This window comes from Lycium barbarum, chromosome 8, assembly GCF_019175385.1.
Source record: "Lycium barbarum isolate Lr01 chromosome 8, ASM1917538v2, whole genome shotgun sequence".
Taxonomy (NCBI): Eukaryota; Viridiplantae; Streptophyta; class Magnoliopsida; order Solanales; family Solanaceae; genus Lycium; species Lycium barbarum.
Window position 1 is genome coordinate 33,084,899 of NC_083344.1, and position 26,087 is coordinate 33,110,985.

The 26,087-nt window shown below is 37.4% G+C and overlaps 1 protein-coding gene and 1 pseudogene across 5 annotated transcripts; one reads left to right on the forward strand and one right to left on the reverse strand.

Annotated features, from left to right (window-relative positions):
• The first annotated feature begins 316 nt into the window (after nt 1–316).
• On the forward strand, nt 317–3,367 carry LOC132606103 (phytolongin Phyl1.1-like). Of its 5 annotated transcripts, none has more exons than XM_060319443.1 (4): nt 317–566; nt 891–1,613; nt 1,704–2,263; nt 2,976–3,367. In XM_060319443.1, exons 2-3 carry the CDS (start codon nt 891–893, stop codon nt 1,764–1,766), a joined length of 786 nt encoding a protein of 261 aa, XP_060175426.1. In that variant the 5' UTR covers nt 317–566; the 3' UTR covers nt 1,767–2,263; nt 2,976–3,367. The 5 variants fall into 5 exon arrangements, with proteins under 5 accessions (XP_060175426.1, XP_060175424.1, XP_060175425.1 ...); XM_060319441.1 differs by having other exon boundaries at nt 320–566; nt 891–1,938; nt 2,130–2,263; XM_060319442.1 differs by having other exon boundaries at nt 320–566; nt 891–1,938; nt 2,148–2,263.
• An 893-nt stretch (nt 3,368–4,260) lies between these two features.
• Nucleotides 4,261–23,565, reverse strand: LOC132606102 (tRNA-specific adenosine deaminase TAD3-like; annotated as a pseudogene).
• Nucleotides 23,566–26,087: the final 2,522 nt, after the last annotated feature.

Genomic DNA, 26,087 nt, shown 5'->3' on the forward strand with positions numbered 1-26,087 from the left:
GCAATCCGTGCAAAAAAAAAGAAACTAAACACAAACCCTCCTGTCCAAAATTATTGAGGTTTTAAACTTGGACACATAAATTAAGAAATTCACTTACTTTTAAAATTAAGAGGTGTATTGACTAAAATACCCTTAATTAAGAGGGGTTTTAAAACAATAGCAAGCATTAAATTTGTTCATTAAATTAAAAATATGTTAAGGGTAAATTTAAAAAAAAGAAAAAAATATCTTCTCAATAGACTAAAAACTCAATTATTTTGGATAAATTTGTAGAGGCTAAATGCTGGAGTAAATTAAAAATATAGCAGTGGTGGTTGTGAGAATGGCAATCAAGTAGATACAGTAATTACTGCTACTGGTAGGTCCAACATTTCTCTTTTTTTTAAAAAACTTTTGGTCAATTGCGGGGAATTGAAGGGGTCAAATTGTGATCATCATCTCCTTAATTACATGATTAAGCACTGCTTATATATTCCTAAAGAGGAAAAAACAGTAGAATTATCCTACTACACATTGACTTGGACTGTTTCTCAGACTGGTCCAACCATTTTGAGAACCTCAAACAGGTAAACTTCGATTGACCCATGTAGTTTCTTGCTTTGATTTTTTTTTTCCCTCCAAGATTGCAATTTTAGTGTTTGAGACTTTTATTGATGTGTGTTTCTACCTGCAACATCATTAATCTGATATGAGCGACTTCATTCTTGACTTAGCAGAGTGAGGGCATGTTTTGGTATTTCCAATTTCTCCTTCTTTCTCTGTTTTTTGAAGAATTTTCTTGCCAAATCTGGATTGCTTAGTTTCTGCCAAAAAAATGCTGACCTTTTTAGTCCTTGATTACACTTTTCACTAGGATTTAGTTGAATTACTTTATTTTTGTGTTTGTCTAGATGGGTAGAATCCACAAAGCAGTATACTATTGCTCAGTATCAAAGGGGGGTCAAATTCTGTATTCATTTAATGGCGGTGATGATGAGATTGAGGACTTGGCTTTATTGTGCTTGCAAAGGACACCTCCTTATCATAAATGCTACTTCCACACCATGGCTAAAAAGACTTTTGGGTTCTTGATGGAAGAGGGCTATGTTTGTTTTGCTATTGCTGATGAGGGTCTTGGTAACGCTGAAGTTCTTCGGTTTCTAGAACAATTGAGGGATGAATTCGGAAAGGTGTCTAAAAAGGGTTCCGGACGGAGTATCTCAAATCTGAATTCACTCTGTTTACAAGAACAACTAGTTCCTGTTATTCGGCATTTGATTACTTCCTTGGAGCATGTATCTCGTAATGACACTGGGCACGGTGGCACTTGTGTTTCGCCATATAACAATGTGAATGCACAAATAGAGGGTGGAAGAGCCCCTCTATTAGCCAAGCCTACTAGACAAGACAAGAAGAAAATGAAGGATCATGCAATTTCCATGAGAGGTATTGAGTTGGAGGAGCACCGCAAATCTACAGAACGAGATTCAGGAAGAGAGATTGATCCGAATAATGAAGGTGCAACAGTTCCTCCACCGAAGGAGTTTGGGTTGAGGAGGAGTAGATCCGGCTCTCTAAACTTGCAAAGGAGGTGGTGCCGCCAAGTACGCATTGTCCTTGCCATTGATGCTGCAGTATGTCTTGTGTTGTTTGCAATTTGGTTATTTATTTGTCAAGGTACAAAGTGCATTCGCTGAGTTGTTACCTTATATATTTTCTTAAAGCATGGACCCAAGCGCATTTCTGAAACTACTCCGGACACATTACTTGTTCAGGAAGATGGATAGAGAATTTCACATATCAAGCAGCTTCTATGCATAAATCCAAGTATAAGTTACGAACTCATTGTACAGTTTGATCTCATGTTTATGGATATAACAGTTGATGCAGTACACTACAATCGGAGTTTCTTGTTTGGCTGAAGGAGTCCATCCTATTTGCAGCTTGCTGGAACCAAAAGTAGTACTTCCTTTCGTTATTTTGAAGCTTTTGTTCTTTCAGCTTGCGATTTGTATATTAACAACTTGGCGCTTACGTGCACAAAACATGTTTCTACAATGTCTCCTCCTTACTGTCACAGTGAAATACAGCATCTGTCTGCTCTATTGAGAAATTTCTCCTGTACTTTCTGAATATCTTCCTTTTTGGAGGGTAATTTTTCCTTTTAGGAGTGGTGGGCAGGCAGCTCTTTGCTCTGCAGGGACAAGAGCTATGACGAACTTGCAAAATTTGAGTACTCGAACTAGTGTGGAAGGACATCCACATCAAGACTAATAACTAACAGGTGATGCCCTGATGGCCTGACTAAGAAAATAACCAATCAATAGTAGACTAACTCTAATACATCAATTAAACTCTATTTATTTGTTTATTCTATTGCTTGATGGATGATGACCATATAGAAAAAGGCAATCAAATGAATAGTATTCTCGCTTTAAAGGATAGGACAGAGCATGGGGAAGCTTTGTAATTACAGTACCCAGTATGTTTGACATTGATTTTGTAATTAACTTACCAGCTGCATTTCTTCGGTTGTCATTAGATATTCATTAGAGCACAAAAAGAACATGTGTTTCATAAATTTCTCGAATGTGTTACTGATGGCCAAGGGATAAGAAAAGGATATGCATCAGTATAGATTGCTGTAGGAACTCTATACTGTGAATAGCACACGGGATTCATTTTATTGAGACAAGTGAAAGTTATTTCCAGTAGAAATCCATATCTGAAATTTGAGAATCTGCTGAGGTTTACATGGCCAAGTGCATTCATTTTCAGGATTCTATTAGTTGTTTTAGTAATGCCAGGAACTGAAGGATTAGGGCAACCACATGGTAGTATTTGGTAATTTACATATTTTAGTATTGCACTAGACTCCCTATCACATTCTCTTTCCGGACAATTGTTAAGTGTAGAAGCAGTGTTTTGTTTGTGAATGGATTGATCTTAATCAGTAGTTATTAACAGCTTGGCCCTGTTTTGGTTTTCAAATGCAGAACTTTGGGACAGTTGGATACATATAGAAGGGGTTGAGAATGACGTTAATTGCTTGGTTTACTCGAGTAGTTTCTATTCAAATTGACGCCCTTCACTCAGTAAGGCAGATAAATAATTTACATCCTGGTTGGGGGAATGTGCTTATGCTCGGTGGCTGGATTTGATTTTCTTAGATAACGGTTGGTGTCCTCCCACTAGCACACGTATCAAATAACTTCAGCCGGCGAGGTTTAGGCAGATGGGAAGAAATTATCTAGCACTTTGTTGTCTTTACTATTATTTGAACTCTGATCTTCATTATTTTCGCACTTCATTAACCGCTAGACCACACCCTTGGATGCATGGTCGGACTTGATATATGATTATTCTAGATTGGAAATGTTGTTTCTGCTGCTTTGGTTTTCCGATTATCGACAAGTACTGACAAAATCTTCTATTGAAAAATTGTAACAGCACCTTTAAGGACGATGAATATCTGCGCATTAGTTCTGCATACCAATTGATGCCGAAATGAGACAAGCATGAAATAACGCTCTTCTTATGTTGCTTGCGTTCTGCCTGTTGTTTCTTCGGAACTTAGGGCTTCTCCCGTAAGCAAACATCCTTAGGCTTGAAATATTGTGCACTCTTACACTGTTGGTCTCAGTGTTGCTTATGATGGTAGTATTAATAGTTAAAAACTTGGAATGATACATTACTTACTGTCCCCGCAATGCCTTGTACTTCCCCGTAATTATTATTAGTTACACAATATTAAAGAGGGAGATTATATTTTGAGGAAGATTCATAGTGAGTGCAACCGAACATTCTTCAGTCTTACAGAAAGTTTTAGCTATCATGCTATTTAAACTTGAAAAGAGAAGGGGGAAAATTCAAAACCTGAATGGATGTCATTCGAAGGCTCATTTTAAGGAAAAATGTGTCACGACAAAATCTAATGAAAGCAGCAAGGTAGCAATTATGTGCTTGACGTGTGCATCTGCCTGCGTCAGGAGAGGAAATGATGAATAGCCATTTTCCATTTCCCATGGCAAGGGCTGGAATTGCTGTAAGTTAACTGGACTAAGATTTCTATTTCAGCTCTTATCAGAATTCGGTTGATTGTTCACCTCGTCATCCCCTTGCTCATTGCAATATGCCATATTCATAACTCAAAAAAAAAAAAAATGGATTCACATAGCCATCATTCTACGAAGCTAGGCAGGGGCAAACATGGATTTGCTGTCAGGTTTCGTTTTGGAATTCGTCAATCACAAAAATTGTCCCAGAGGAACCATTCGCATGAGAAATCAATCATCTTCAGATCTTGCTTCTTGAGAATTTTTAAGATGATTTCAAACTCGAAATACAACATTCCTTTTCATTATATCTCTGGTTGGCAAGGGGGAAATAGAGAGATATATAGTACTAACTAACATTAATGTTACAGTGTTTCCGGAAAAGATTACAAACTCAAGCTACACCAGCTCTGCAGATGTGGAAAAACATATCATTACAACACCTGTCAAATTCCAGGAATTTGCTTGCTTGTCCATCCTTGATGCATATTATAGCTTGCGAACTTGGTAAAATACCCACCAAAGGGAACGGATCATTGTACCCACACAAGCTAGAGAGACTACACAAGCTACATGGTTCTGAAAGCATCATCAACTACGAAGTTATATGATTGCCAGCGTAACTTGAATTGCAACCCTGAGAAAGTAGAAAGGTAACATAAGTACACATAAAAAGAACAATTTCACTCTGTATCGCTCGCTTATAAAGGGAATCATGGACCCTAAGAGTAAAAAGGCAATCCAAAGCTCAAGTACATAGATATTTGAAGTTGCTTAAGGAGCATGCCAACCGATATGCTTTCATGTCTATTCTTCTTTTTTGGGGGGCCATTTTATAGCCAATGCAATGGGCAGCTTCCCATTTAGAGGATCACAATTTAACACTTCAATTCTAGTTAATATGTAACACTTTTAATACTTGCATATACGTAAGGGAGACCGAACGAACATCTCTCATGGAGAATTATGCAAATTAATATTTATTTGACTTAACTCAAAGACCTAACCTCTTCAAAAGCTGATTAGGTGTCTGTTTCAACCACTTCCAGCAGTCTTTGCATCCATAACTTTATTCCTGAGCAACTCAGGCAGCACGACCCTGAAAACAGCATAATGGTGATTCAAGCTCCTCTCCCCTTGCAATCTGTGAACGCTTCCTAGTGCGCCAGCATTGGAATTGGGAAAGAAAAAAATATCCGTCTAACTCTTTGATGGACAAGCGCCATTGCGCACCTAAACAGCAACACAATCAACACAACAGGAAATTGAAGTTGAGATCAGTTAAATATCAACTAACAACTTAGATAGGCAGAGCACAAACACACCACCAAAGAAACCTAACAGATATGAACTTGTATGCTAACCAGTAACCACCAGAATGTAATCAGGAGATCAGGTTTTGATCAAACTTCCATACTGTTTGATAAAGGTAAGATCAAACTTCCATACTATTTGATAAAGGTACAATCAAATTTCCACACTATACTCCCCATCAATTCTAAAGCAAGACGTGTCCCAAAAATGTTTATTGGACCTCCTTCCTTAATAGTGTAAAGATTTTTCTTGAGAAGGTAAACTCATTTTATAGATTAACTAGCACAAAGGGTGTGCTATTACAACTGTACATTACCTTGAGAAGAAAACCGCAAAAGTATATCCCTTCTAATCCTACAGTGCCTCTATCATTTGTACTACTGTTTCAGGCATGTCCCAATCTACACCATTAGCAGAACAAAAGTATGCAGTTAGATTTTATCTTGATTAGCAGTCTTCAAAACATCTTCTGCTTCTTTCAGTCCATATAGTCCACCGTACTATTTTCTTGTTTCATGGTAAAACCCTACTCTGAACTTTTGGGCTCTCTCTGTTTGTTAGTACTTGTATTTGAGTGAACCACATGTTCACCGTTCTCTCTCTGACACCTCCATAATCTTGTAGAATGACCGCCATACTCTCTCAGTTAACAATTTAATGCAAGTTACCACCAACAGTTCACCGCAGAATTCAACAAGCACAAACTTTTGATGGGTGAACTACCCACATCAACAGGCAAACCCGCAAAAAAGAAAGGCCACTGGCTTGGCTGATTCAACAAGGGGAAAAGACATCCATTCAAGCTGCTCCCATAGGCCCAGTGAATTGGGATATCCCTATTTGTCCAGGTCATTTCGGGGCAAGTCGGTCATTTATGATGAAGATGATCTTCAAGAGAATGATTCAGGGTTGCAGAGTAGAACCATGCAGTACCAGACACGAGATAAATCTTCCAAAGAACAATGCCTTTTTCGAATAAGCCCATTCATTTGGGACCCTTATTGCTACTGCACTATTTATTCTAGTTCCTACCGCTTTTCTACTTATTATTTACGTAAAACAGTCAGTCAAAACGACTAATTGTTAACTAATTTGAATGAAACTTGAATTCTAAGTTCTTAGCCAAAATTGACGAAATAAAATGAAAAGGATTTCAATTTCATGTCTTAAATGAAATGAGTGCGACTAGAATCGGGATAGTATGGTAGAAAGATTCATCTATTTCTTTCTACTATACTACTTATTAGTTAAATTGTAGTTATAAACCTGCCCTCTGGAGCAAAATAAAGATAGAGGCTGCATTTGATATGGATCTATAGATCAATCTGACTAAATTCTGTTATGGTCCAATTCTGATCAGTAATAAATAACAGGACTGATTGATCCCAATTCTATATATATTCCATTGACTATAGAAGTCCCCAGGGAACTCATTAGAGGAATGTTTCCGATAAAAATTGTTTGTTCTTGCATATCCCTACTGTTTTTCCAAATTAATCCCGCATATTGAAGCTAAGCAAAAAAAATAATCAGTAAGATAATTGTTAAATCATATGACAACTTACATTGCACATGGCTCCCAAGCCAGGTAAATGTCACATCCAGTGCATAGATAAGGTCTGAGTGATTCAGAACTATGACCATTACTTTGGAAGTCAGACTCCTTGATCTGAAAGGCGTATCATGATATTTTCCTCAAAAAATTGACATGATTTATGATTCAAGAGAGGAAAAGATAGTTGTTGTACGTTTTGAAAATGAAGGAACAGGAAAATAAAATTATTGACAACAAAGGATGATTAGAAATCATTTTTGTAGCATAACAGCTAAAGAGACAATACGGAAAAAGCTTCTTCTATTTTGAGACGGATCAAATTCATCTCATAGAACGCACCAAGATAGTGCCAAAAGTAATTACAAACTGAATGATATCATCACTTCTTGAAAATATTTTTTTTTATTTAAAGAGGACACAATCACACTTATCAAATTATTTGAGTCGTCTAAAATTCTCGACAACGGTAGGAAAAGAGGTTAGCATGGCCCAAGGCGCCATAAGAGCTGTATTTGTTCCTATAGAAGGAAGGGAGAATTCAGCAGCCAGAGTTGCTGGAATCAAGCAGTCAACATATTATTAAAAGGCATGTAGCTTAAATCTGTGGGCCTTACCTTCTGTCTTTTCACAGGAGACAGCGTACAGTCCTCCTTTCTAGAATCCTCTCCATTAAGTTTGTAATCAGGAAAAAGTTGCCGATCCCTGGCAGCAAAATATTCAATGGCTACAATAGCAGCGTGCCGGAAAGGATGCCAGCAACCAGAGCTTGGACTTAGTGATTGCAGTCCCCATCACCAAGGATGTACACAAGCAACGTTTATATGTTTAAATTCACCAACTGAACCGTCCAAAAGCAATGTTTGCTGGTTTCCAAGTTAGAGGCTTTGAGGTTTTCTAGATAGTTAGAGAAGGTCCGTTCCTTGCTGACCTCATTTGTGGAACTGGCTGAGGATATTACCTGATCACACGCACTTGCAATTACCTGCTTAGCTGAAGGATCTACAATAATGGCAGCATTGACCGCTTGCAGAGAAAGTTCAAGTCAAAAGTAAATACTGCCTGTTTGAGACATTTATGGGAGCATACTGCAGATCCACTTCCTTTCTAAATGATTGCAGAAACAATATAAACATGGTCTTGACAGTTATTAAGGACCTAATAACAGAAAAATAGCAAAAACATACACGAGGGCAATCAGACAGAAGCCTACAGCTGGATCAAAACAAAAGACAGGCCATAGATTTAGAAGGAATAACCATATAGCAATTATCACCAGCAAACTTGTATCGCATATGGAAACTTGAAAGGATAACTGCATACTTATTGAAATAAACAGAAATTTTCACATTTGTCCCAAAGTATGTGACCAAATTTTCTTTTAGATCTTGTGGCAAGAATGCATTATGGAAATCTGTTATTACTTCCAAATATGGAAAACAGGTCTGTTGGGATCCCCAACCTGTTAAGACCTCATACGAAGTTGCGATTTGGAGATATATTGTGAACCTTTGGGGGAGTTCAAAAATAGTAGTATAATTCTAAAAGTAGGGAATGGAGAAAAAATAGGCTATGGACACATAAATGGTGTGAAGATGGGCTACTTAAGGACATGTTTCCTTCATTATTCAATTTGGTCAGAGATAAGGATAGTCTAATGGCAGAATGCATTTCTAACTCAGGATGGACCTTTAATTTAGAAGAAGGCTTAATGACTGGGAAATGACAGAAGCTGCCTCCTTTTTTACAGAAAATGCAGAATACGACATTAGATGATTGCAAGGAAGATTCTCAAAGGTATATGGAAGGTAAAGATGGAGAATTCACTGTTAAGACATGCTATGACAAGCTACAAGAACTTTCAGTGGAACATGACAAAGAATGGCCATGGAAAATGATATGGAAGATTAATTTACCAACCAAAGTGGCCTTCTTTGGCTGGCCGCTACTCGCGGAGCATGTTTAACGCAGGATAGGCTGCAGAAGAAAGGAGTTATTCTTTGCAGCAGGTGCTTTTTTTGTGAGAATGCTAGGGAATCGGTGGATCGCTTGCTAATTCACTGTAGCTTTTTATGGCAGATTTGGTCTATATTTTTATGCATTTTTGGAGTTCATGGGTAATGCCATCAACTTTTAGAGACCTGCTCCATATTTGGCAGACACAGAGAACTGAAAGGAGACCAAAGAAGCTTTGGAGGACATCCCCTTATGCATAGCATTGACTATATGGCTAGAAAGGAACAAAAGATGCTTCGATGGGAAGAAGGAATGTGTAGCTGTTATAAAATTTAAATGTATTCAGAATTTATTGTTTTGGAATAGTGGGTCTTTTGCTACTGATGTGTTAAGAGTTTCTGGACTTGCTAGAGTCTGTTGTCATGTAATTTGGACAAGTCCAGTTTGTGTAACCATTGGAGTACCATCTTGGTACTGAGCATTAAAATAAAACTTTATACCATTATAAAAATAAAAATAAAAAGAATAAAAGATGGACAGAATTATGGTGGGTCTATTTGGAAACAGATTTCAGAACTATGGGAAGACCTTGCTAAGCATATTGTCTTGACGGTGGGAGATGGAAAAAGAGTTATGTTATGGAAAGATAGGAGAAGGGCTGCTTAAGGATCAATTTCCAGTCTAGAACAGGCTGGCGAGATTTTATTTTTTTGACAATGGTAAACAGAACAGGCTGGCGAGATTTTCTGATATACTGCGGCTGATTGTTTTACTATTGCAGGATGGAATTTTCACTTCAGGAGGGACTTCAATGACTGGGAGTTGGAAGATGTTTGGGCTTTTCTGTGTAAAATGCAATCTGTAGTGTTAGACGGGCATAAATATGATGCCATGTTTTGGAAGGCAAGCAAAGATGGAGAATTCTCTGTGAACTGCTTCTAGTGATTGCTTCAGGAAAACTCTGTTGACAATGTTGATTCTTGGTCATGGAAGATGATCTGGAAGACATTAGCCCCTCCTAAAGTGGCTTGTCTTGTGTGGTTGGTAGCTCATAGGGTTTGTATAACCCATGAGAATTTGCAAAAAAAGAGGGTATAAGCTTTGCAGCAGGTGTTATTTATGTGATAGTTCCACTGAATCTGCTGATCATCTTTTCGTATAGTGCAGCATTACTTGGCAGCTCTGGACTGTGCTCTTGATAACATTTGGAGTTTTCTGGGCAGCACCTCACAGCTTTAAAGTTTGTTATGTTTTGGAAGACATTATTAGAATAGGAATAGGAATAGGATTTGTATATTGTATCCTACATGGAAAAGGATTAGGATGTAGTGTCTATAAATAGGGCTCAATGTAATAATGTAGATACACAATTCAATAATAATATTTTTTCCCATACTTTCTCACATGGTATCAGAGCCATAATAAAATATTATCACCGGAACAATTTTTCCGACGTGAACAGTGCGTGTGAACAGTGTTCCGGCCTTTCAGCACTATTTTTCCGGCGATACAGCACTGTTTTCCAATCTGTTTCTCTTCAGTTGAAGTCGCCAGGTCTTCCGAGCACTTTATATCAGTTTGCAGAAGATTCCGATCGCCGGAATTAGGGTTCCAGAGATTGCTGCACGTTTCCGGCAGATCCTCATTTTTCCAGCCACTTTTTTGACAATTTTTTTTTCCCCAGCCGGGTGTGTCAGCAATTTCGCACCTACCCCAGCAGTTATTTCTGAATTCCGATCACTTTTAGTTTTCCGGCAAAATTTTCAACCGTGCAAAATTTTCCTGCGGTTGATTTCTGGTGTCTTCTAGATCTCTGTTTTCTTAGAACCATCAGCTAAGTTTTGTCCCCGTTTTGTGTCTTTCTTGAAGTTTTGAGCCATGTCTCTCGGATATGATATTTTTGGCTCCAAAAATCGGAACTTCAAGCCCTATGATTACTTTCGAACCGTTAATGGGAAGTTCAAACTATTTAGCTTGAACTTCCTCGGTTGAGTTGTGGTGCAAGGGTCAAGGTGTTCAAGATCACTTAATGCAAAAGGCTACTGTGGTTGACGAAAAGGAAAAGACTAGTGGAGACAGATGGAAAGGCCAAAGCACAGTGGGAGAAGGTTGACGCTCAATTATGTAGCCTTCTGTGGCAATCTATTGATCCCAAGTTGATGCCCTTGTTCCGTTGCTTCTTATTCTGTTTGGGAAAAGGCTCGCACTTTATACACTAATGACATAGCTCGATTTTATGATGTGATATCTCGGATGACCAACTAAAGAAACAGGAATCAGATATGTCTACTTACTTAGGACAGGTACAGGCAGTCATGGAGGAATTTGAGCAGTTGATGCCAGTCACTACGAACGTTTAAAAACAACAGGCGCAAAGACAAATGTTTCTAGTTCTTACACTTACTGGACTTCCTACTAACCTTGATTCGGTGCGTGATCAGATTTTGGCTAGTCCTGCGGTTCCTATAATTGATGAACTATTTTCTCGTTTGCTTCGTCTTGCTGCGCCTCCTAATCACACAGTGGTTTCATCACCAACCGTTGACTCCTCTATTCTCGCATCTCAAACCATAAAGAATCGAACATCTCAGTCTATGGATAATCGACGAGGAGGTCGTTTTGGAAAATTTCGAACTAAGTGTAGTTATTGTCATAAGTTTGGACACACTCGCGAGGTATGTCGTGCTCTACATGGTCCACTACCTAATGATGTTCAGTGTAGTTATTGTCATAAGTTTGGACACACTCATGTATGTCATGCTCTGCATGGTCAACCACCCAACAATGCTCATGCTGCTCAGACTGACACTACAAGAAATCTTGAGGCTTTTATCTGAAGTTGAATATAATGAGTACCTTTAGTATCAAGCAAGTAAATAGATATCTCCACAAGTAGCCACAGATTCTCAGCCTAATACTTTTGTTGCTGGTAATTCCTTCGCTTGTGTTTCACAGTCTAGTATCCCTCCATCGTGGGTCAATTGACTCAGGCGCTTCTGATCATATTTCTGGTAACAAATCACTTTTGTCAAATATTACTTACTCACAGTCTCTTCCTCCGATTACTTTAGCCAATGGAATCCAAACAAAACCAAAAGAGGTTGGACAAGCTAATCCCCTATCTTCTGTCACTCTAAACTCTGTTCTTTATGTCCCTGATTGTCCTTTTAATCTTGCATCTGTTAGTCGTTTGACACGTGCCCTAAATTGTGCCATAATATTTCTTGATGATTCTTTTGTTATGTAGAACTGCAGTACGGGACAGGTGATTGGTGCAGGATATGAATCACAAGGCCTCTACTATCTAACACTTACCTCTCCTAATTCCTCCACAACATGCTCCGTTATAGATCCTCTAGACTTAATCCATAAATGATTGGGACATCCGAGTCTGTTCAAGCGACAAAAGATGGTGCCTAGTTTGTCTAGTCTGTCCAAATTAGATTGTGAGTCATGTCAACTTGGGAAACACACTCGCACTACCTTTCCACGTAGTGCTGAGAGTCGTGCAAACTCTATTTTTTCAATAGTTCATTCTGATATTTGGGGTCCTAGTAGAGTCAGTTCACCTTTAGGATTTCGTTATTTTGTTAGTTTCATTGACGATTTTTCCAGATGTACTTGGCTATTCTTAATGAAAGATCGTTTTGAGTTATTCTCTATATTCAAGAGTTTTTGCGCTGAAATACAAAATCAATTTGGTGCTTCTATTCGTACTTTTCGTAGTGATAATGCCTTAGAATACAAATCCTCCCAGATTCAACAGTTTATGACTCACCAAGGAATTATTCATCAAACATCTTGTCCCTACACCCCTCAGCAGAATGGGGTAGCAGAAAGGAAGAATAGGCATCTCATTGAGACTGCTCGCACTCTTCTCATTGAATCCCATGTTCCGCTGCGTTTTTGGGGCGATGCAGTCCTCACATCTTGCCAATAATTAATCGAATGCCCTCATCTTCTATTCAGAATAGGATTCCATATCCCATAGTATATCCTCAGTCATCTTTATACTCTCTTCCTCCTCGTGTTTTTGGGAGCACATGTTTTGTGCATAACCTAGCTCCGAGGACAGATAAATTAGCTCTTCGCTCTCTTAAATGTGTCTTTCTTGGTTATTCTTGGGTTCAAAAGGGTTTTTGGGGCGATGCAGTCCTCACGTCTTGCCATTTAATTAATCGAATGCCCTCATCTTCTGTTCAGAATAAGATTCCATATCCCATAGTATATCCTCAGTCATCTTTATACTCTCTTCCTCCTCGTGTTTTTGGGAGCACATGTTTTGTGCATAACCTAGCTCCGGGGATAGATAAATTAGCTCCTTGCTCTCTTAAATATGTCTTTCTTGGTTATTCTCAGGTTCAAAAAGGGCATCGTTGCTTCTCACCTGATCTCCGTCGATATCTTATGTCTGCAGATGTCACATTTTTTAGTCTTAACCTTACTTTAGGTCTCCTTCTGACCATCCTGATATCTCTGAGGTCTTACCTATACCTAAGGTTTTACCTACACCGACCTTTGAGGAATCTACAGTTACTTCTACATCTCCAGTCACAGTACCACCACTTCCGACTTATCATCGTCGACTGCGTCCAGCATCAGACCCAACATCAGGTCCAGATGATTCATGTCATGCGTCGGATCCTACACCTACTGCGGACTTGTCTCCTCCTGATCAGCCGATTGCACTTCGAAAAGGTAAACGGTCCACTCGTAATACTAACCCACATTATACCCTTTTAAGTTATCATCGTCTATCATCATCCCATTATGCCTTTGTATCATTATTGTCCTCTGTCCCCATTCCTAATTCTACAGGTGAAGCCCTTTCTCATCCCGGATGGCAACAGGCTATGATTGACGAGATGTCGGCATTACACACGAGTGGTACTTGGGAGCTTGTTCCTCTTCCTTCAGGGAAATCTACTGTTGGTTGTCGTTGGGTTTATGCAGTCAAAGTTGGTCCAGACGACCAAGCTGATCGGCTTAAGGCTCGCCTTGTTGCAAAGGGGTATACACAGATATTTGACCTTGATTACAGTGATACTTTCTCTCCCGTGGCTAAAATAGCATTTGTCCGTCTTTTTCTATCCATGGCTGCTATCTGCCATTGGCCTCTTTATCATTTGGAAATTAAGAATGTTTTTCTCCATGGTGATCTTGAGGAGGAAGTTTATATGGAGCAACCACCTGGTTTTGTTGCTCAGAAGGAGTCTAATCTGGTGTGTCGATTGCGTCGGTCACTTTATGGTCTGAAACAGTCTCCTCGAGCCTGGTTTGGTAAATTCAGCACAGTAATTCAGGAGTTTGGCATGACTCGCAATGAAGCAGATCATTCTGTGTTTTATCGACATTCTGCTCCAGATTTGAATATTTATTTGGTGGTTTATGTTGACGACATCGTTATAACTGGCGATGATCAAGATGGTATCACTAATTTAAAGCAACATCTCTTTCAACATTTCCAGAATAAATATCTTGGCAGACTAAAGTATTTCCTAGGTATTGAGGTTGCCCAATCCACGTCAGGTATTGTTATTTCGCAACGCAAGTATGCCTTAGACATTTTTTAGGAGACAGGAATGATGGGATGTAGACCCATTGACACTCCTATGGATCTGAATACTGAACTCCTGCCAGGACAGGGGGAGCCACTCAGTGATCCTGGAAGATATAGGCGGCTGATTGGTGAGTTGAATTATCTCACAGTGACTAAACCTGACATTTCGTTTCCTGTGAGTGTTGTAAGTCAGTTTATGGATTCTCCCTGTGATAGTCATTGGGATGCAGTTGTCCGCATTCTGCGATATATTAAGTCAGCTCCAGGTCAAGGACTGCTTTTCGAAGATCGAGGCCATGAGCAGATCGTTGGATATACAGATGCTGATTATGCAGGATCACCCTCTGATAGACGTTCTACATCCGAATATTGTATGTTAATAGGAGGTAATTTGGTGTCCTGGAAGAGTAAGAAACAGAGTGTCGTTGCTCGATCTAGTGCTGAATCAGAATATCGAGTAATGGCTTTAGCAACTTGTGAGCTAGTTTGGATTAAGCAGTTGCTCAAAGAACTAAAATTTGGAGAAATCAGTCAAATGGAACTTGTGTGTGATAACAAAGCGGCCCTTCATATCGCATCAAATCCGATATTTCATGAGAGGACTAAGCATATTGAGATCGATTGTCACTTTGTCAGGGAAAAGATACTCTCCAGAGATATTGTTACTAAATTTGTGAAGTCGAGTGATCAACTTGCGTATATTTTCACCAAGTCACTCAGTCGTCCTCGTAATAGATACATCTGTAAAAAGCTCAGCACATATGACTTGTATGCACCAGCTTGAGGGGGAGTGTTAGAATAGGAATAGGAATAGGATTTGTATATTGTATCTTTCATGGAAAAGGATTAGGATGTAGTGTCTATAAATAGGGCTCAATGTAATAATGTAGATACACAATTCAATAATAATATTTTCTCCCATACTTTCTCACAGACATCTTATACTGGCAAATTTCACAAGAAGATAGGATGACTATCCCTCTGTGCATTGCGTGGACTATATGGAGTGAAAGAAATAGGAGATGTCTTGAAGGTAAAAAGGAGACGGTCTCTGTTGTTAAGTATAGATGTATGCAAAATTTGTACTTTTTGTGAAAGGGACGTTAGTCTGAATTTGCATGATTTGCTGGACTTGTTAGATTGCCAGAATATGTAATGTAAAACAAGTCCTGCCTTTTGTATTTGCTGCAGTACTATCTTAGTACTTTTTTTTAATAGAACTTTAACTTATTTTTGATGACAAGGGAACCCGCAGCCGCAACCCTTTGAGTGCGCACAGGGTAAACCCTGTTCCTGTGTAATAGCTCGCACACCACGTATGAGAGATAACCCACACTAGGCAAGCCATGTGCGACGAGCTCGATCCAGAAGGCAAACCCCCTACTTTCGTTGGTAGGGATTCATTATGAAAGCCCCATGCTCAACCAACTGAGCCACCCTTGCGGGCTATAAAACTTTAACTTATCAAAAACAACATTGACAAAAGCTTTACTTATGTTTGGGATTTTCTTCTAAATGTATGTTTGGGATTTTCTTCTAAATGAAGTAGCTGGTAGAATCGAGAATGCATACAAGAAATTAGAAATGCCAACATAAACCACGTGGCCTGTTTGCCTTGAACTATTAAAACTGTTTCTGGTTGTCTAAAAAAAGTGATCATCAGAAAATTGATTAAGATAATCACTTTATTTAAGTAACAGCTAATAAATAGCTCTAAACCAGTGTTATCAAAAGCGAAAAGCGCAAAAAAGCTCTAAGGTCAGCTGGGGCTTTAAGCCCAAAGCGCAAATAAAGCGTGGGCTTTAATGAAAAAGGGGCAATGGTGCAAAAATATAAATATATATATATATGTTTAGTCCAAGACTAATAATAATAAGCATGAATAACAAATATATGGACAAAGAAATTGTAAAAACATTACGATAAAGTGAAATATCAATTATCTAGTGTCATGTCTTGAAGAGAGGCTCATTGGCAAGGAAACGTATGTCTTAGGGCCTTGATGATGACACTGAAGCGCACATAAAGCGAGGCAAAGCGCTCAACATGTTTTGAGCCTCGCTTCAGGGCTTAAGCGAGCCTTTGATAACACTCCTCTAAACTTAGATTTTTTTTTCTTAACCAATTGATTAAGATAATCACTCTAACTTCTGGATTCTCCTTTTTCTTTTTTTGGGGTGGGTGTTGGGGGGGGGGGGGGGTTATAGAGTGGAGGGGGAATAGCCGGCCGACATGTCAGTGTCCTTAAAAGCTCGTTTGAGATGTGCAACTCATTTAAAGCTAGGTTGTGCGCTTTGCCTCACTTGAGTAACGGTTTAGTACAGTCGCTAAGGTGCTAAGGCATCTGCCTCATGACCCATGGGCTATGTCTTTAAGTACTAGACAATAAATATAGTTGGTAGACTCTTTTTTTTTTTTTTTGAAATGGTAAAGTTTTATTGAAAGAAAAAAAGTACCAAGATGGTACAATTAGTACAAAACAAAGGGAATGCAAATCAAAACATAATGAACATAAAGCCTACATCTATTGTCTGTCCCCCAGCAAATCCAAGAAATTCATATACTCATTTGTGCTAGCCATACGACTACCCTTTCACCATAAGAAAAGATTATGTGAACATTTGTTCTTAATTCTAGAAATATGATCTCTTTGTCCTTCAAAACAAGCTATATTCCTCTCCAGCCATAAGATCCCAAATATGCATAAAGGAATAGTATTCCAAATCTGCTTCAAGCCTTTCTGGATCCTTTGCCCTTGCCAGCACTCAAGAAAATCTCTTGTGCTATTAGGTATTGCCCAAGAGATACCACAAATACTCTGGAAAAGGTCCCAGCACTGTCTAGAGATCCTACAGTGCAAAAAAAAGATGTTCAACTGATTCTTGTTCCTTCTCACATAAATAGCACCTGTTAGCCAGAAAAAAACCTCTTCTTTGGAGATTTTCTTGAGTTAAACAGGCTCCCCAAGTTACAATCCAACCAAAGACAGCTACTTTCATAGGGGCTTTTGTCTTCCAAATCATCTTCCATGGCCAATTGTGTTCCCAATATCCTGTCTGCCTCATCAACAACTTGTAGCAATTGTTCACATAGAGCTTTTTATCCTTTCTGTTCTTCCAGATCAGAGAATCCCATTTATTAGTGTCAACATCTGACAGAATCTTTCTATCTCCCAATCATTCAAATTTCTGCTAAAATTAAATTGCCAACCTGAATTTGAATAGAATTCAGCTATGGTACCTTCCTTGGTGATAGAACGGTTATATTAATTTGGGAATCTGGATTCCAAACTCTCATTGCCTCGTCCAGAACCTGAATCTCTCACCATTTCCCACTTCTTAACTGGTATGAGAAAAGAATCCATACCATAACCTGATTGTGTTCTTCCAGATCCATCCTTTTGTGTGAGAGTTGGCCAAGCATGGTCTTTTTCTCCATCCCTCCTTTACTCCATAAACAGCTTCAATTATCTGCTTCCAAAAAGCCTCATCTTCAGAACTATATTTCCATAGCCACTTAAAGAACAAACTTTTGTTATACATTTTCAAGTTTCTAACTCCCAATCATCCCCCTTCTTTATCCCTTACGACCTTCTCCCATTTGATTAGATGCATCTTTCTACTTCCAGCACAACCTTACCATAAGAACTTATTCCTTAAAGAGTTCAGCTTTTTTTCGATACTAAATGTTGACATCATGTAAGTGGGAACCCCATCAAGTACACTATTTATAAGAGTAACTCTACCCCCATATGAAATATACTGCTTCTTCCAAGGAGTCAGTTTATTTGTGCATTTGTTCAGGACTCCCGGCCACAAATCATTTCTTCTTGCCCCCAATGGAAGTCCCAGATATTTTGTAGGGAATTTCTCCACTTTACACTCCAACAAAGCTGCTAAATCTTTAACCACATCAACAGCATTAATGCTAAATAAGCTGCTTTTTGACAGGTTAATCTTCAATCCAGTAAGGGATTCAAAAATTAAAAGGACCCCTCTGAGATGAAGAATCTGTTCTTTTTCTGCCTCAGACATAATAATGGTATCATTAGCATATAAAATGTGTGTGAGCATTACCATCTTTCCCCTGTTACTGCCAATATTGAGATCCTTAATCCATCCTAAGTTTTCAGCTTTCTTCAACAATTTACTGAGAATCTCCATCACCAAAACAAAAAGATGAGGAGACAAAGGGTCCCCTTGTCTCAGCCCTCTCTGAGATCTAAAATAACCTTGTGGACTCCCATTAATCAGAACAGAGAATCTGACTGTAGATATGCATTTTTCCCTCTATCCATCTGTCCCCAAAGTTCATTTGTCAGAGCAGATTTAGAAGACAGCCAATTAACATGATCATAAGCTTTTTCAAGATCAAGCTTACAAACAAATCCTCTTTTCTTTTTCTTGAGTAAAAAGTCAATACTTTCATTTGCAACCATGCTATCTCAATGATTTGCCTTTCTTTAATAAATGCATTCTGGCTTTCAGAAATTAGTTTTCCTATCACCACTTTGAGCCTTATAGCCAATAGTTTAGCTATAATCTTATACACACTCCTCAGTAAAGTGATTGGCCTGAAATCTTTCATTTCTGCTGCCCCTTTTTCTTTGGAATAAGAGTAATAAAGGTGGAGTTGAGGCTCCTTAAGAAAGTACCCTTCTGGTGAAAAGCATTCACAGCCCTCCAAACATCTTCTTTCACAATGCTCCAACATTTTTGGACAAAAGTTAGATTAAACCGTCTGGGCCAAGTGCTTTATCGCCATTAAAAAGTTTAATCACTGTATCTAGTTCTTCCATGTCAAAAGGTCTCTGAATCCACTCTCTATCGTCATCAGAAGCTTTGCTCAAGCTATCATCTTCCCAACTTGACCTCCATGTTTCAGTTTCTCTGAATAATTTTTCATAGAAATTCAAAATCTCTTCTTTGATTAGCCTTTCATCTTCTAGCAAAACTCCATCAATTTCAAGTTTATCAATGCAGTTAAATCTCTTGTGAGCATTGGCCTGTTTATGAATAAACTGTGTTCTTGTCCTCCTGTATTAACCACAAACTTCTGGATCTGTCTCCAAAAGATTTCCTCTGATTTTGCAATTTCCTCCAGCTCCCTACCAATAGCATTTTTTTCTGCTTCCTTTCGCCTTCACTTTGTTGACCCCTGTCACCATGGTCCAGTTCCTCCATTTTAGCCAGAGTCTTGGTTTTCATGTTGTCCAGCTTATCCAAACCTTCTTTGCTCCATTTCTTCAGATCTGATTTCAAGAGCAGCAACTTCTTGGTCAGGATTGTATCAGGTTCCCCTTGAATTTCATATGAAGTCCACCATTGCTCAATCAGCTTTCTAAACCCCTAGTTGGTAAACTGATACTTTGATTGTAGAAAAAACTTTGTAAATGAGTTTTTATGACATGGGAACCCGCAGCCGCTACCCTTCGGGTGCGCACAGGGTAAACCCAGCTCTTGTGCAATAGCTCACAAACCACACAGGAGACGTAACCCTGCTGTCGTAGGCAGGGGGTTTCGAACTTGAGACCTCCATTATGAAAGCCCCATGCTCAACCAAGTAAGCCACCCTTGCAGGTTAAATGAGTTTTTAGTTATTAGGAATAAGAAATTAGAACTTAGTATAAAACAACTAGCTCAAAAAACAAATATGCATTTTTTCATCTAAATAAGAAATTCAAAATGTTTTTTAACTTTATTGATATACTTATTTACTTAATTATAGGAGTACTTGTTTCAATACTTATGTTCAAATAGTTTTTATTTGTGTTTGTAGTTATTTTTTGTTACGTTACATATATATATATATATATATATATATATCAACAACAACAACAACAACAACCCAGTGCAATCCCACATCATGGGGTCTGGGGAGGGTAGAGTGTACGCAGACCTTACTCCTACCAAGGTAGGACGGCTGTTTCCGAAAGACCCTCGGCTCAATAAATATATATATATATATCTTAATTTTCTTCTTCATTAGAGCTTTTCTTCGTTAAAGCCAACGCTTTAACTCCATTTTGCACTTTAAGACCCAACAAAATTTGGTGAGTTTATGCACTTTTTGCAACTACCTTACGACATATATAGAGGAAGAAGAAAAAAATTTGGAACCAGTAGGATAAGACCGTTTACCTGACCAACAAAAGATGTTGCCAAATCAATGGTATGTCTCATGAAACCGAAAACTGATTGTGACTCTTCTTCACTAAATCCAGTTATGCCACTGATGCTGCTGTAATTGGGGGAAAAAGAAAAGAGGTCAGGTCAGGGCAGGTGCAAATGAGGCTAGCCCTATCAGATGCACGCATAGGCAGAATTGTCCAGCCTTTTTCTTTCCACACTCACTAGGTTGGCGGATGATAGGAAGTAGGCCACAGCTTGCACTGTTCGTCCCATTCTTCTTTTGATGTTGCAGCATATTTGCAAACCTGCAACAAGTATATTTAAATGCAAAAATACAGAGTTTATGTAGCTAATGGAACATGACTCATTAAGACAAAGGCAATAATTAAATTCGAAAAGACTAAAGTCACTTAACATAGAAGTAATATTTATTGTAAACTTCCCTTTATTGTAACTATGAACATTTGGCTCACTCCCATCACTACAAAGGATATGCATAAAGCAAGATCTTGAAGAGTTTGACAAAATATCAGCCATCAGAAGAAAGAAATGAAGTTGTTTTCTTGTTTGCAAAAAATCTAAATTTTCCACATTACTAATCAATACCAATACTGATATCAGAGATTTCAAGAACTTGAAAAAACGCATTAAAGGAAAACTTCAGAACAATCACCTGATTGAAAACTCTAGACCAGTGGAGTTTCGTCATTCAATTCAACATATACTAGGTTTTTCTCATTTAAGACACCCGATTTGCTTTCTAGTAAAAAAATTGTCTATTTTACCACAATTTAAAAAAAAATAAAAAAAAAAAATATATATATATATATCACTATCTGGAAACAAATTTCAATTGTCACCCATCTGTAGCATTTTACTTTCCTAGTTGTGAATCTCCACATCTTACTTACACAAAACGGTTGTACCATGTTAATTCATGAACATGAGGGTCCAATTACAATGAGGAAGTTGCACTTCCTCAAAAGATGAACAAAATTGGGACTTGAAAAATTAAAGTGTCAGATAAAGAATGGAGCAAGTGCTTTCTTTTCAAATACCGAACATTGAACTTGGTTATGAAATCGAAAGATTAAGCAACATTATTTAATTGATTAATGACAAAATGATCTACACCATTCAACATCAGCAATCTACATGTGGCGTGATCCAGAAAGTAGAAGAAACAGATTTCTCCCCATCTCGACATTAATAATATAATCAACTAAATTGACGAAAGAATTCATGCTTCAAAGTCATAACTGAGCACATATGCTAAAGGTATGAAGAGATACCTCCCATGTGCAGAAGAAGTGACTTATTGGACAATATAAGATGAAAAGCTAACACCAAAAGTGGACACAGTCTGCATAAAACTTCGAGTAAAAGAACCCATCCAGAGATCCAACTTATATATTCTAAACCATTGAACCTCACATTCCACAAATCCAAAAACAAGCAAATATCAGAAGCAATGCCAAGGGCAGAGTTGGGAAAAGTTTGACCAAGTCTATCAATATGTCCAAAGTTTTTGTTAAATTTTTATAGCACTTGAAGGGACCACTCAAAGTTCCCAAGGTAGAGTTTGACGTAATCTCCAATTGGAAGAATAGTTTCCAATGTTGCTTATAAGCAACTACTACTACGCCTCAGTTCCAATGTTGCTTATCAAACAAAAAAAAACAGTTCAAATGTTGCATAACATTTTTTATACTAAGATATCAATTTTTCTAGAATTATACAGAAAAGAAGCAAAGTTTGCCATGCCACATGATTTTAAGATCAGACGATATTTTCACCTAAGAACACTGATATCACTAAAGACAGTCTAACTGTGTAATATCTATGCTTTCTAGCCATCGGTCAAGTGTAATGTAATTATTGTTCAGCTCGAGTGAGGATGATGATGTTACATGATTACTTATATAAAATATCAATTAAATTTTGGGGAGCATAAGATAAAAGGATGACCCACTTTTGTGATGAAAATACTCAACTGATATGATTTGACAAGCTCAAGAATCTCGTATGGCATGCGATCAACCTCACCATCATTTTCAACAGCCATAGATAAAAGCAGAGATAATTGAGGTTTCCCTGTACAATATAAAATAACAAACCCCTGCTGTTAACATATTATATTTCACTGTCCTTAATCCAACAGGAGAAGCCATCTATACTGGCATAAAAATTTAGTATTTGAATATCCAAAAACAGCTAGTAGAACAGGCCATATGTTTCCCAAATAAGAACCAAATTATTAATATAGCGGGGGACAAGCAATATAAGCTTAATATCTTCAATTGACTTCATTAAAACACATCCCTCACTCATCTAATTATCAAAAAGGATATAAGCTTGTTTGAGGACAAATTCAACAACAGGAAACCGATACAATACAATGCAGAATAAAGACTAGTGTTTGGAGTTTTAGTGATAAGCAGCATATATAAACAATAACTGGCTTATGCTTTGGGCAGTTGGCAAATGCTTAATTACTACTAAAGTCAAGTATAAAAGCTGAGCCTCCCTCTTTTATAGTTGGGGAAGTGGGGGATAGTAAAATGACCTGCATCAATGCACTTCTTGCGCACACGCTTCACATGCCGCAAATTTCCCAATGGTGCAATCTTATTCAACTTCCTGATTAAAAGCAAAATGCAAAGTGAATAAGCATATCCAGCAACCAGATAAAAATTATATGTGAGATGAGTGTAAGGAGAGCAAACCTGACAAGAATATTGGCATCTTTGGGTTCAATGTCAGCAGCAACCACGTTCACTTGTGAAAAGAAAAGAAGAGGGATTAGACATCAAGAAAAGAAATGGAAGAATGAATTCAGTGAAGTGAACAATACAAACCAGTGGGTTGGAGGTGAGGAAGAAAGGAAGGCTTTTCAGGTATGTGAATTATTTCACTCTCTCTATTCTCCATCCCCAATCACTCTCACTTGTCTTTGCTTTCCTCTAATCACACACACCGCCTCTTTCTGCTTCTTCCCTTTTTATTTTTTTGCGCCTCTTTTTGCTGCTTCTTCTGTTTTCAACTAGATGGCCTGTCCCGTGTTGCGCACGGCCCCACCAGTTCGGATTATAGTGTATTTATGTATATGTAGTATATATATATATATATATATATATACTATGTTCAAAATACGATTAATATAATATTATAGTTTGTGCTCCGTATCTAAAATTTTATTTTATTCGTGTTTGGTACGAAAATTTATTAATACTTTTTAAAAGAGAAGACTTATTTAAAAGAAAATTATTTTCCTCTCTTTGAGATAAAATAATAGCAATATTTAAGCATCAGTTGATATTTTCAATTTTAATTCGATTAATTTAAAAATGTAAAATACTTATTATTTTTTATCAAATTTTGATTTGGATAATTCTAATTCACATTATTAAATTAATTTTACATGTTTGAAACGAAACAAAGTAGAAATTAATTTTCTATTTAAACGAAGAAATGCTATTTTTTAATTTTTAGTAAATATTTTCGGTTTAACTCATTTTACTTGTCATGTTGTCTTTTGCATGGTTTTTTAAGGAAACGTGAATTAGAATTAGAATTTGAATAATTTATCTTATTCATTATTTGATCTTCATTTGATATTAATCTCTTTTCACATTTATTAGAGTAAGAATAAAAATAAAAAAATAATTAAATTGTATCTTATTTTTTAAATATATATATTTTAAGTATATTTATTTTAGTAAACATAATAAATAAATGACATGACGGAATAGCAATAAAAAAGTAGGACCGAATACGGACGACGATCTTGCCTCTATAAACCGGCTCTTCTATATAGTAGTAATAGTAAAGTAATACATATAATTTTTTTTATCAAATTTTGATTTGGATAATTCTAATTCAAATTATTATATTAATTTTACATGTTTAAGATGAAACGAAGTAGAAATTTGATTTTCTATTTAAATGAAGAACTTCTATTTTTAAATTTTTAGTAAATATTTTTTATTTAACTCATTTTACTTGTCATGTTGTTTTTTACACGATTTTTTAAGGAAACGTCAATTAGAATTATAATTTCACTAATTTACCTTATTAATTATTTGATCTCCATTTAATATTATTTTTTCTTTTATGACATTAATCTCTTTTCACATTTATTAGAGTAAGGAAAAAATAAAAAAGTAATTAAATTCTATCTTATTTTAATATATAAGTATTTTAAGTATGTTGTTGTACAATAATTTCATTTGCTCTCACTAATGGGTTGATACGCATGTGGCAATGAATCTATCATTATTGATTTAATTGTTTGATTTTCTAAGAACTTTTTTTTTAACATTGTTTATTTTTTTAATATGGGATTCATTTTTTTTAATATTGCCTTATTTTATTAATATGGGGTCCACTTTTTTTTCCCCGTGAGTTTGGATGTGGTGGGTTCCACTTTTTTCTTCCTTTTTTTTTTAATACTAGTTAGTGTTTAATATGGGGCCATGAAGAACTTCTATTTTTTAAGTTTTAGTAAATATTTTTTGTTTAACTCATTTTACTTGTCATGTTGTTTTTTACACGGGTTTTTAAGGAAACGTCAATTAGAATTATAATTTCACTAATTTAGCTTATTAATTATTTGATCTCCATTTAATATTATTTTTTCTTTTATGACATTAATGTCACGACCCAACTAGGGGCCGCGACGGGTACCCGGAGCTAGATACCGAGCACCGCTCACTCTACTACTCATTTTACTCATTTAATGATCTTTTGCCAGTTTTACGCATGAAAGTATAGGAAACATAATTTGTATCAAAACATAAGTACTTTATATACATATGTCTCTTGGCCATCAAATAATATGTACATAATAATAGCATCTTTTGAGACCACCTGACCCACACTACGTATCTACGAGCCTCTACTGTCATAATGAATACATAGACGGAACAAGACTCCGTCATGCCCCAAAATATATATATACATATATACTAAAGAGAAATCATAAGCACCTCCGAACAATGGAGTGCTCTCAACAGCTGACAGCTCCTAAGTATCTGGATCAAGCTCGCCTCCCTGTCTACCTGTGGGCATGAACACAGCGTCCAAAGAAGGGACGTCAGTACGAATATTGTACTGAGTATGAGAGGCATGAACAGTGAAGAAAAGCATCAATAATATAATGAGAACATCAATATAAAGCATATGGATCTGACCGATAATCATAAATGGAATAATGCATGCTGTCTTACTCATACTTATCATCGTAACATGTATGCATCATATGCAAGCTGCCCGTCCATGTCGGAACGGTGTGATAATCAATAATATAAGCCCGCATCCAGGCCTCCCGCGTCCGGGGTACCATCTCATGCCGCCCACCAGTGGTGTCTGCCCACGCCCGAAGGTCGTGGTGTATCCATATCGCTGCCCGCCGAAGCGGTGTCTGCCCGGCTGTCATGACCCAGCTAGGGGCCGCGACGGGTATCCGGAGCAATTACCGAGCACCGCTCACTCTACTACTTATCTTGCTCATTTAATACTCTTTTATCAATCTTACATAC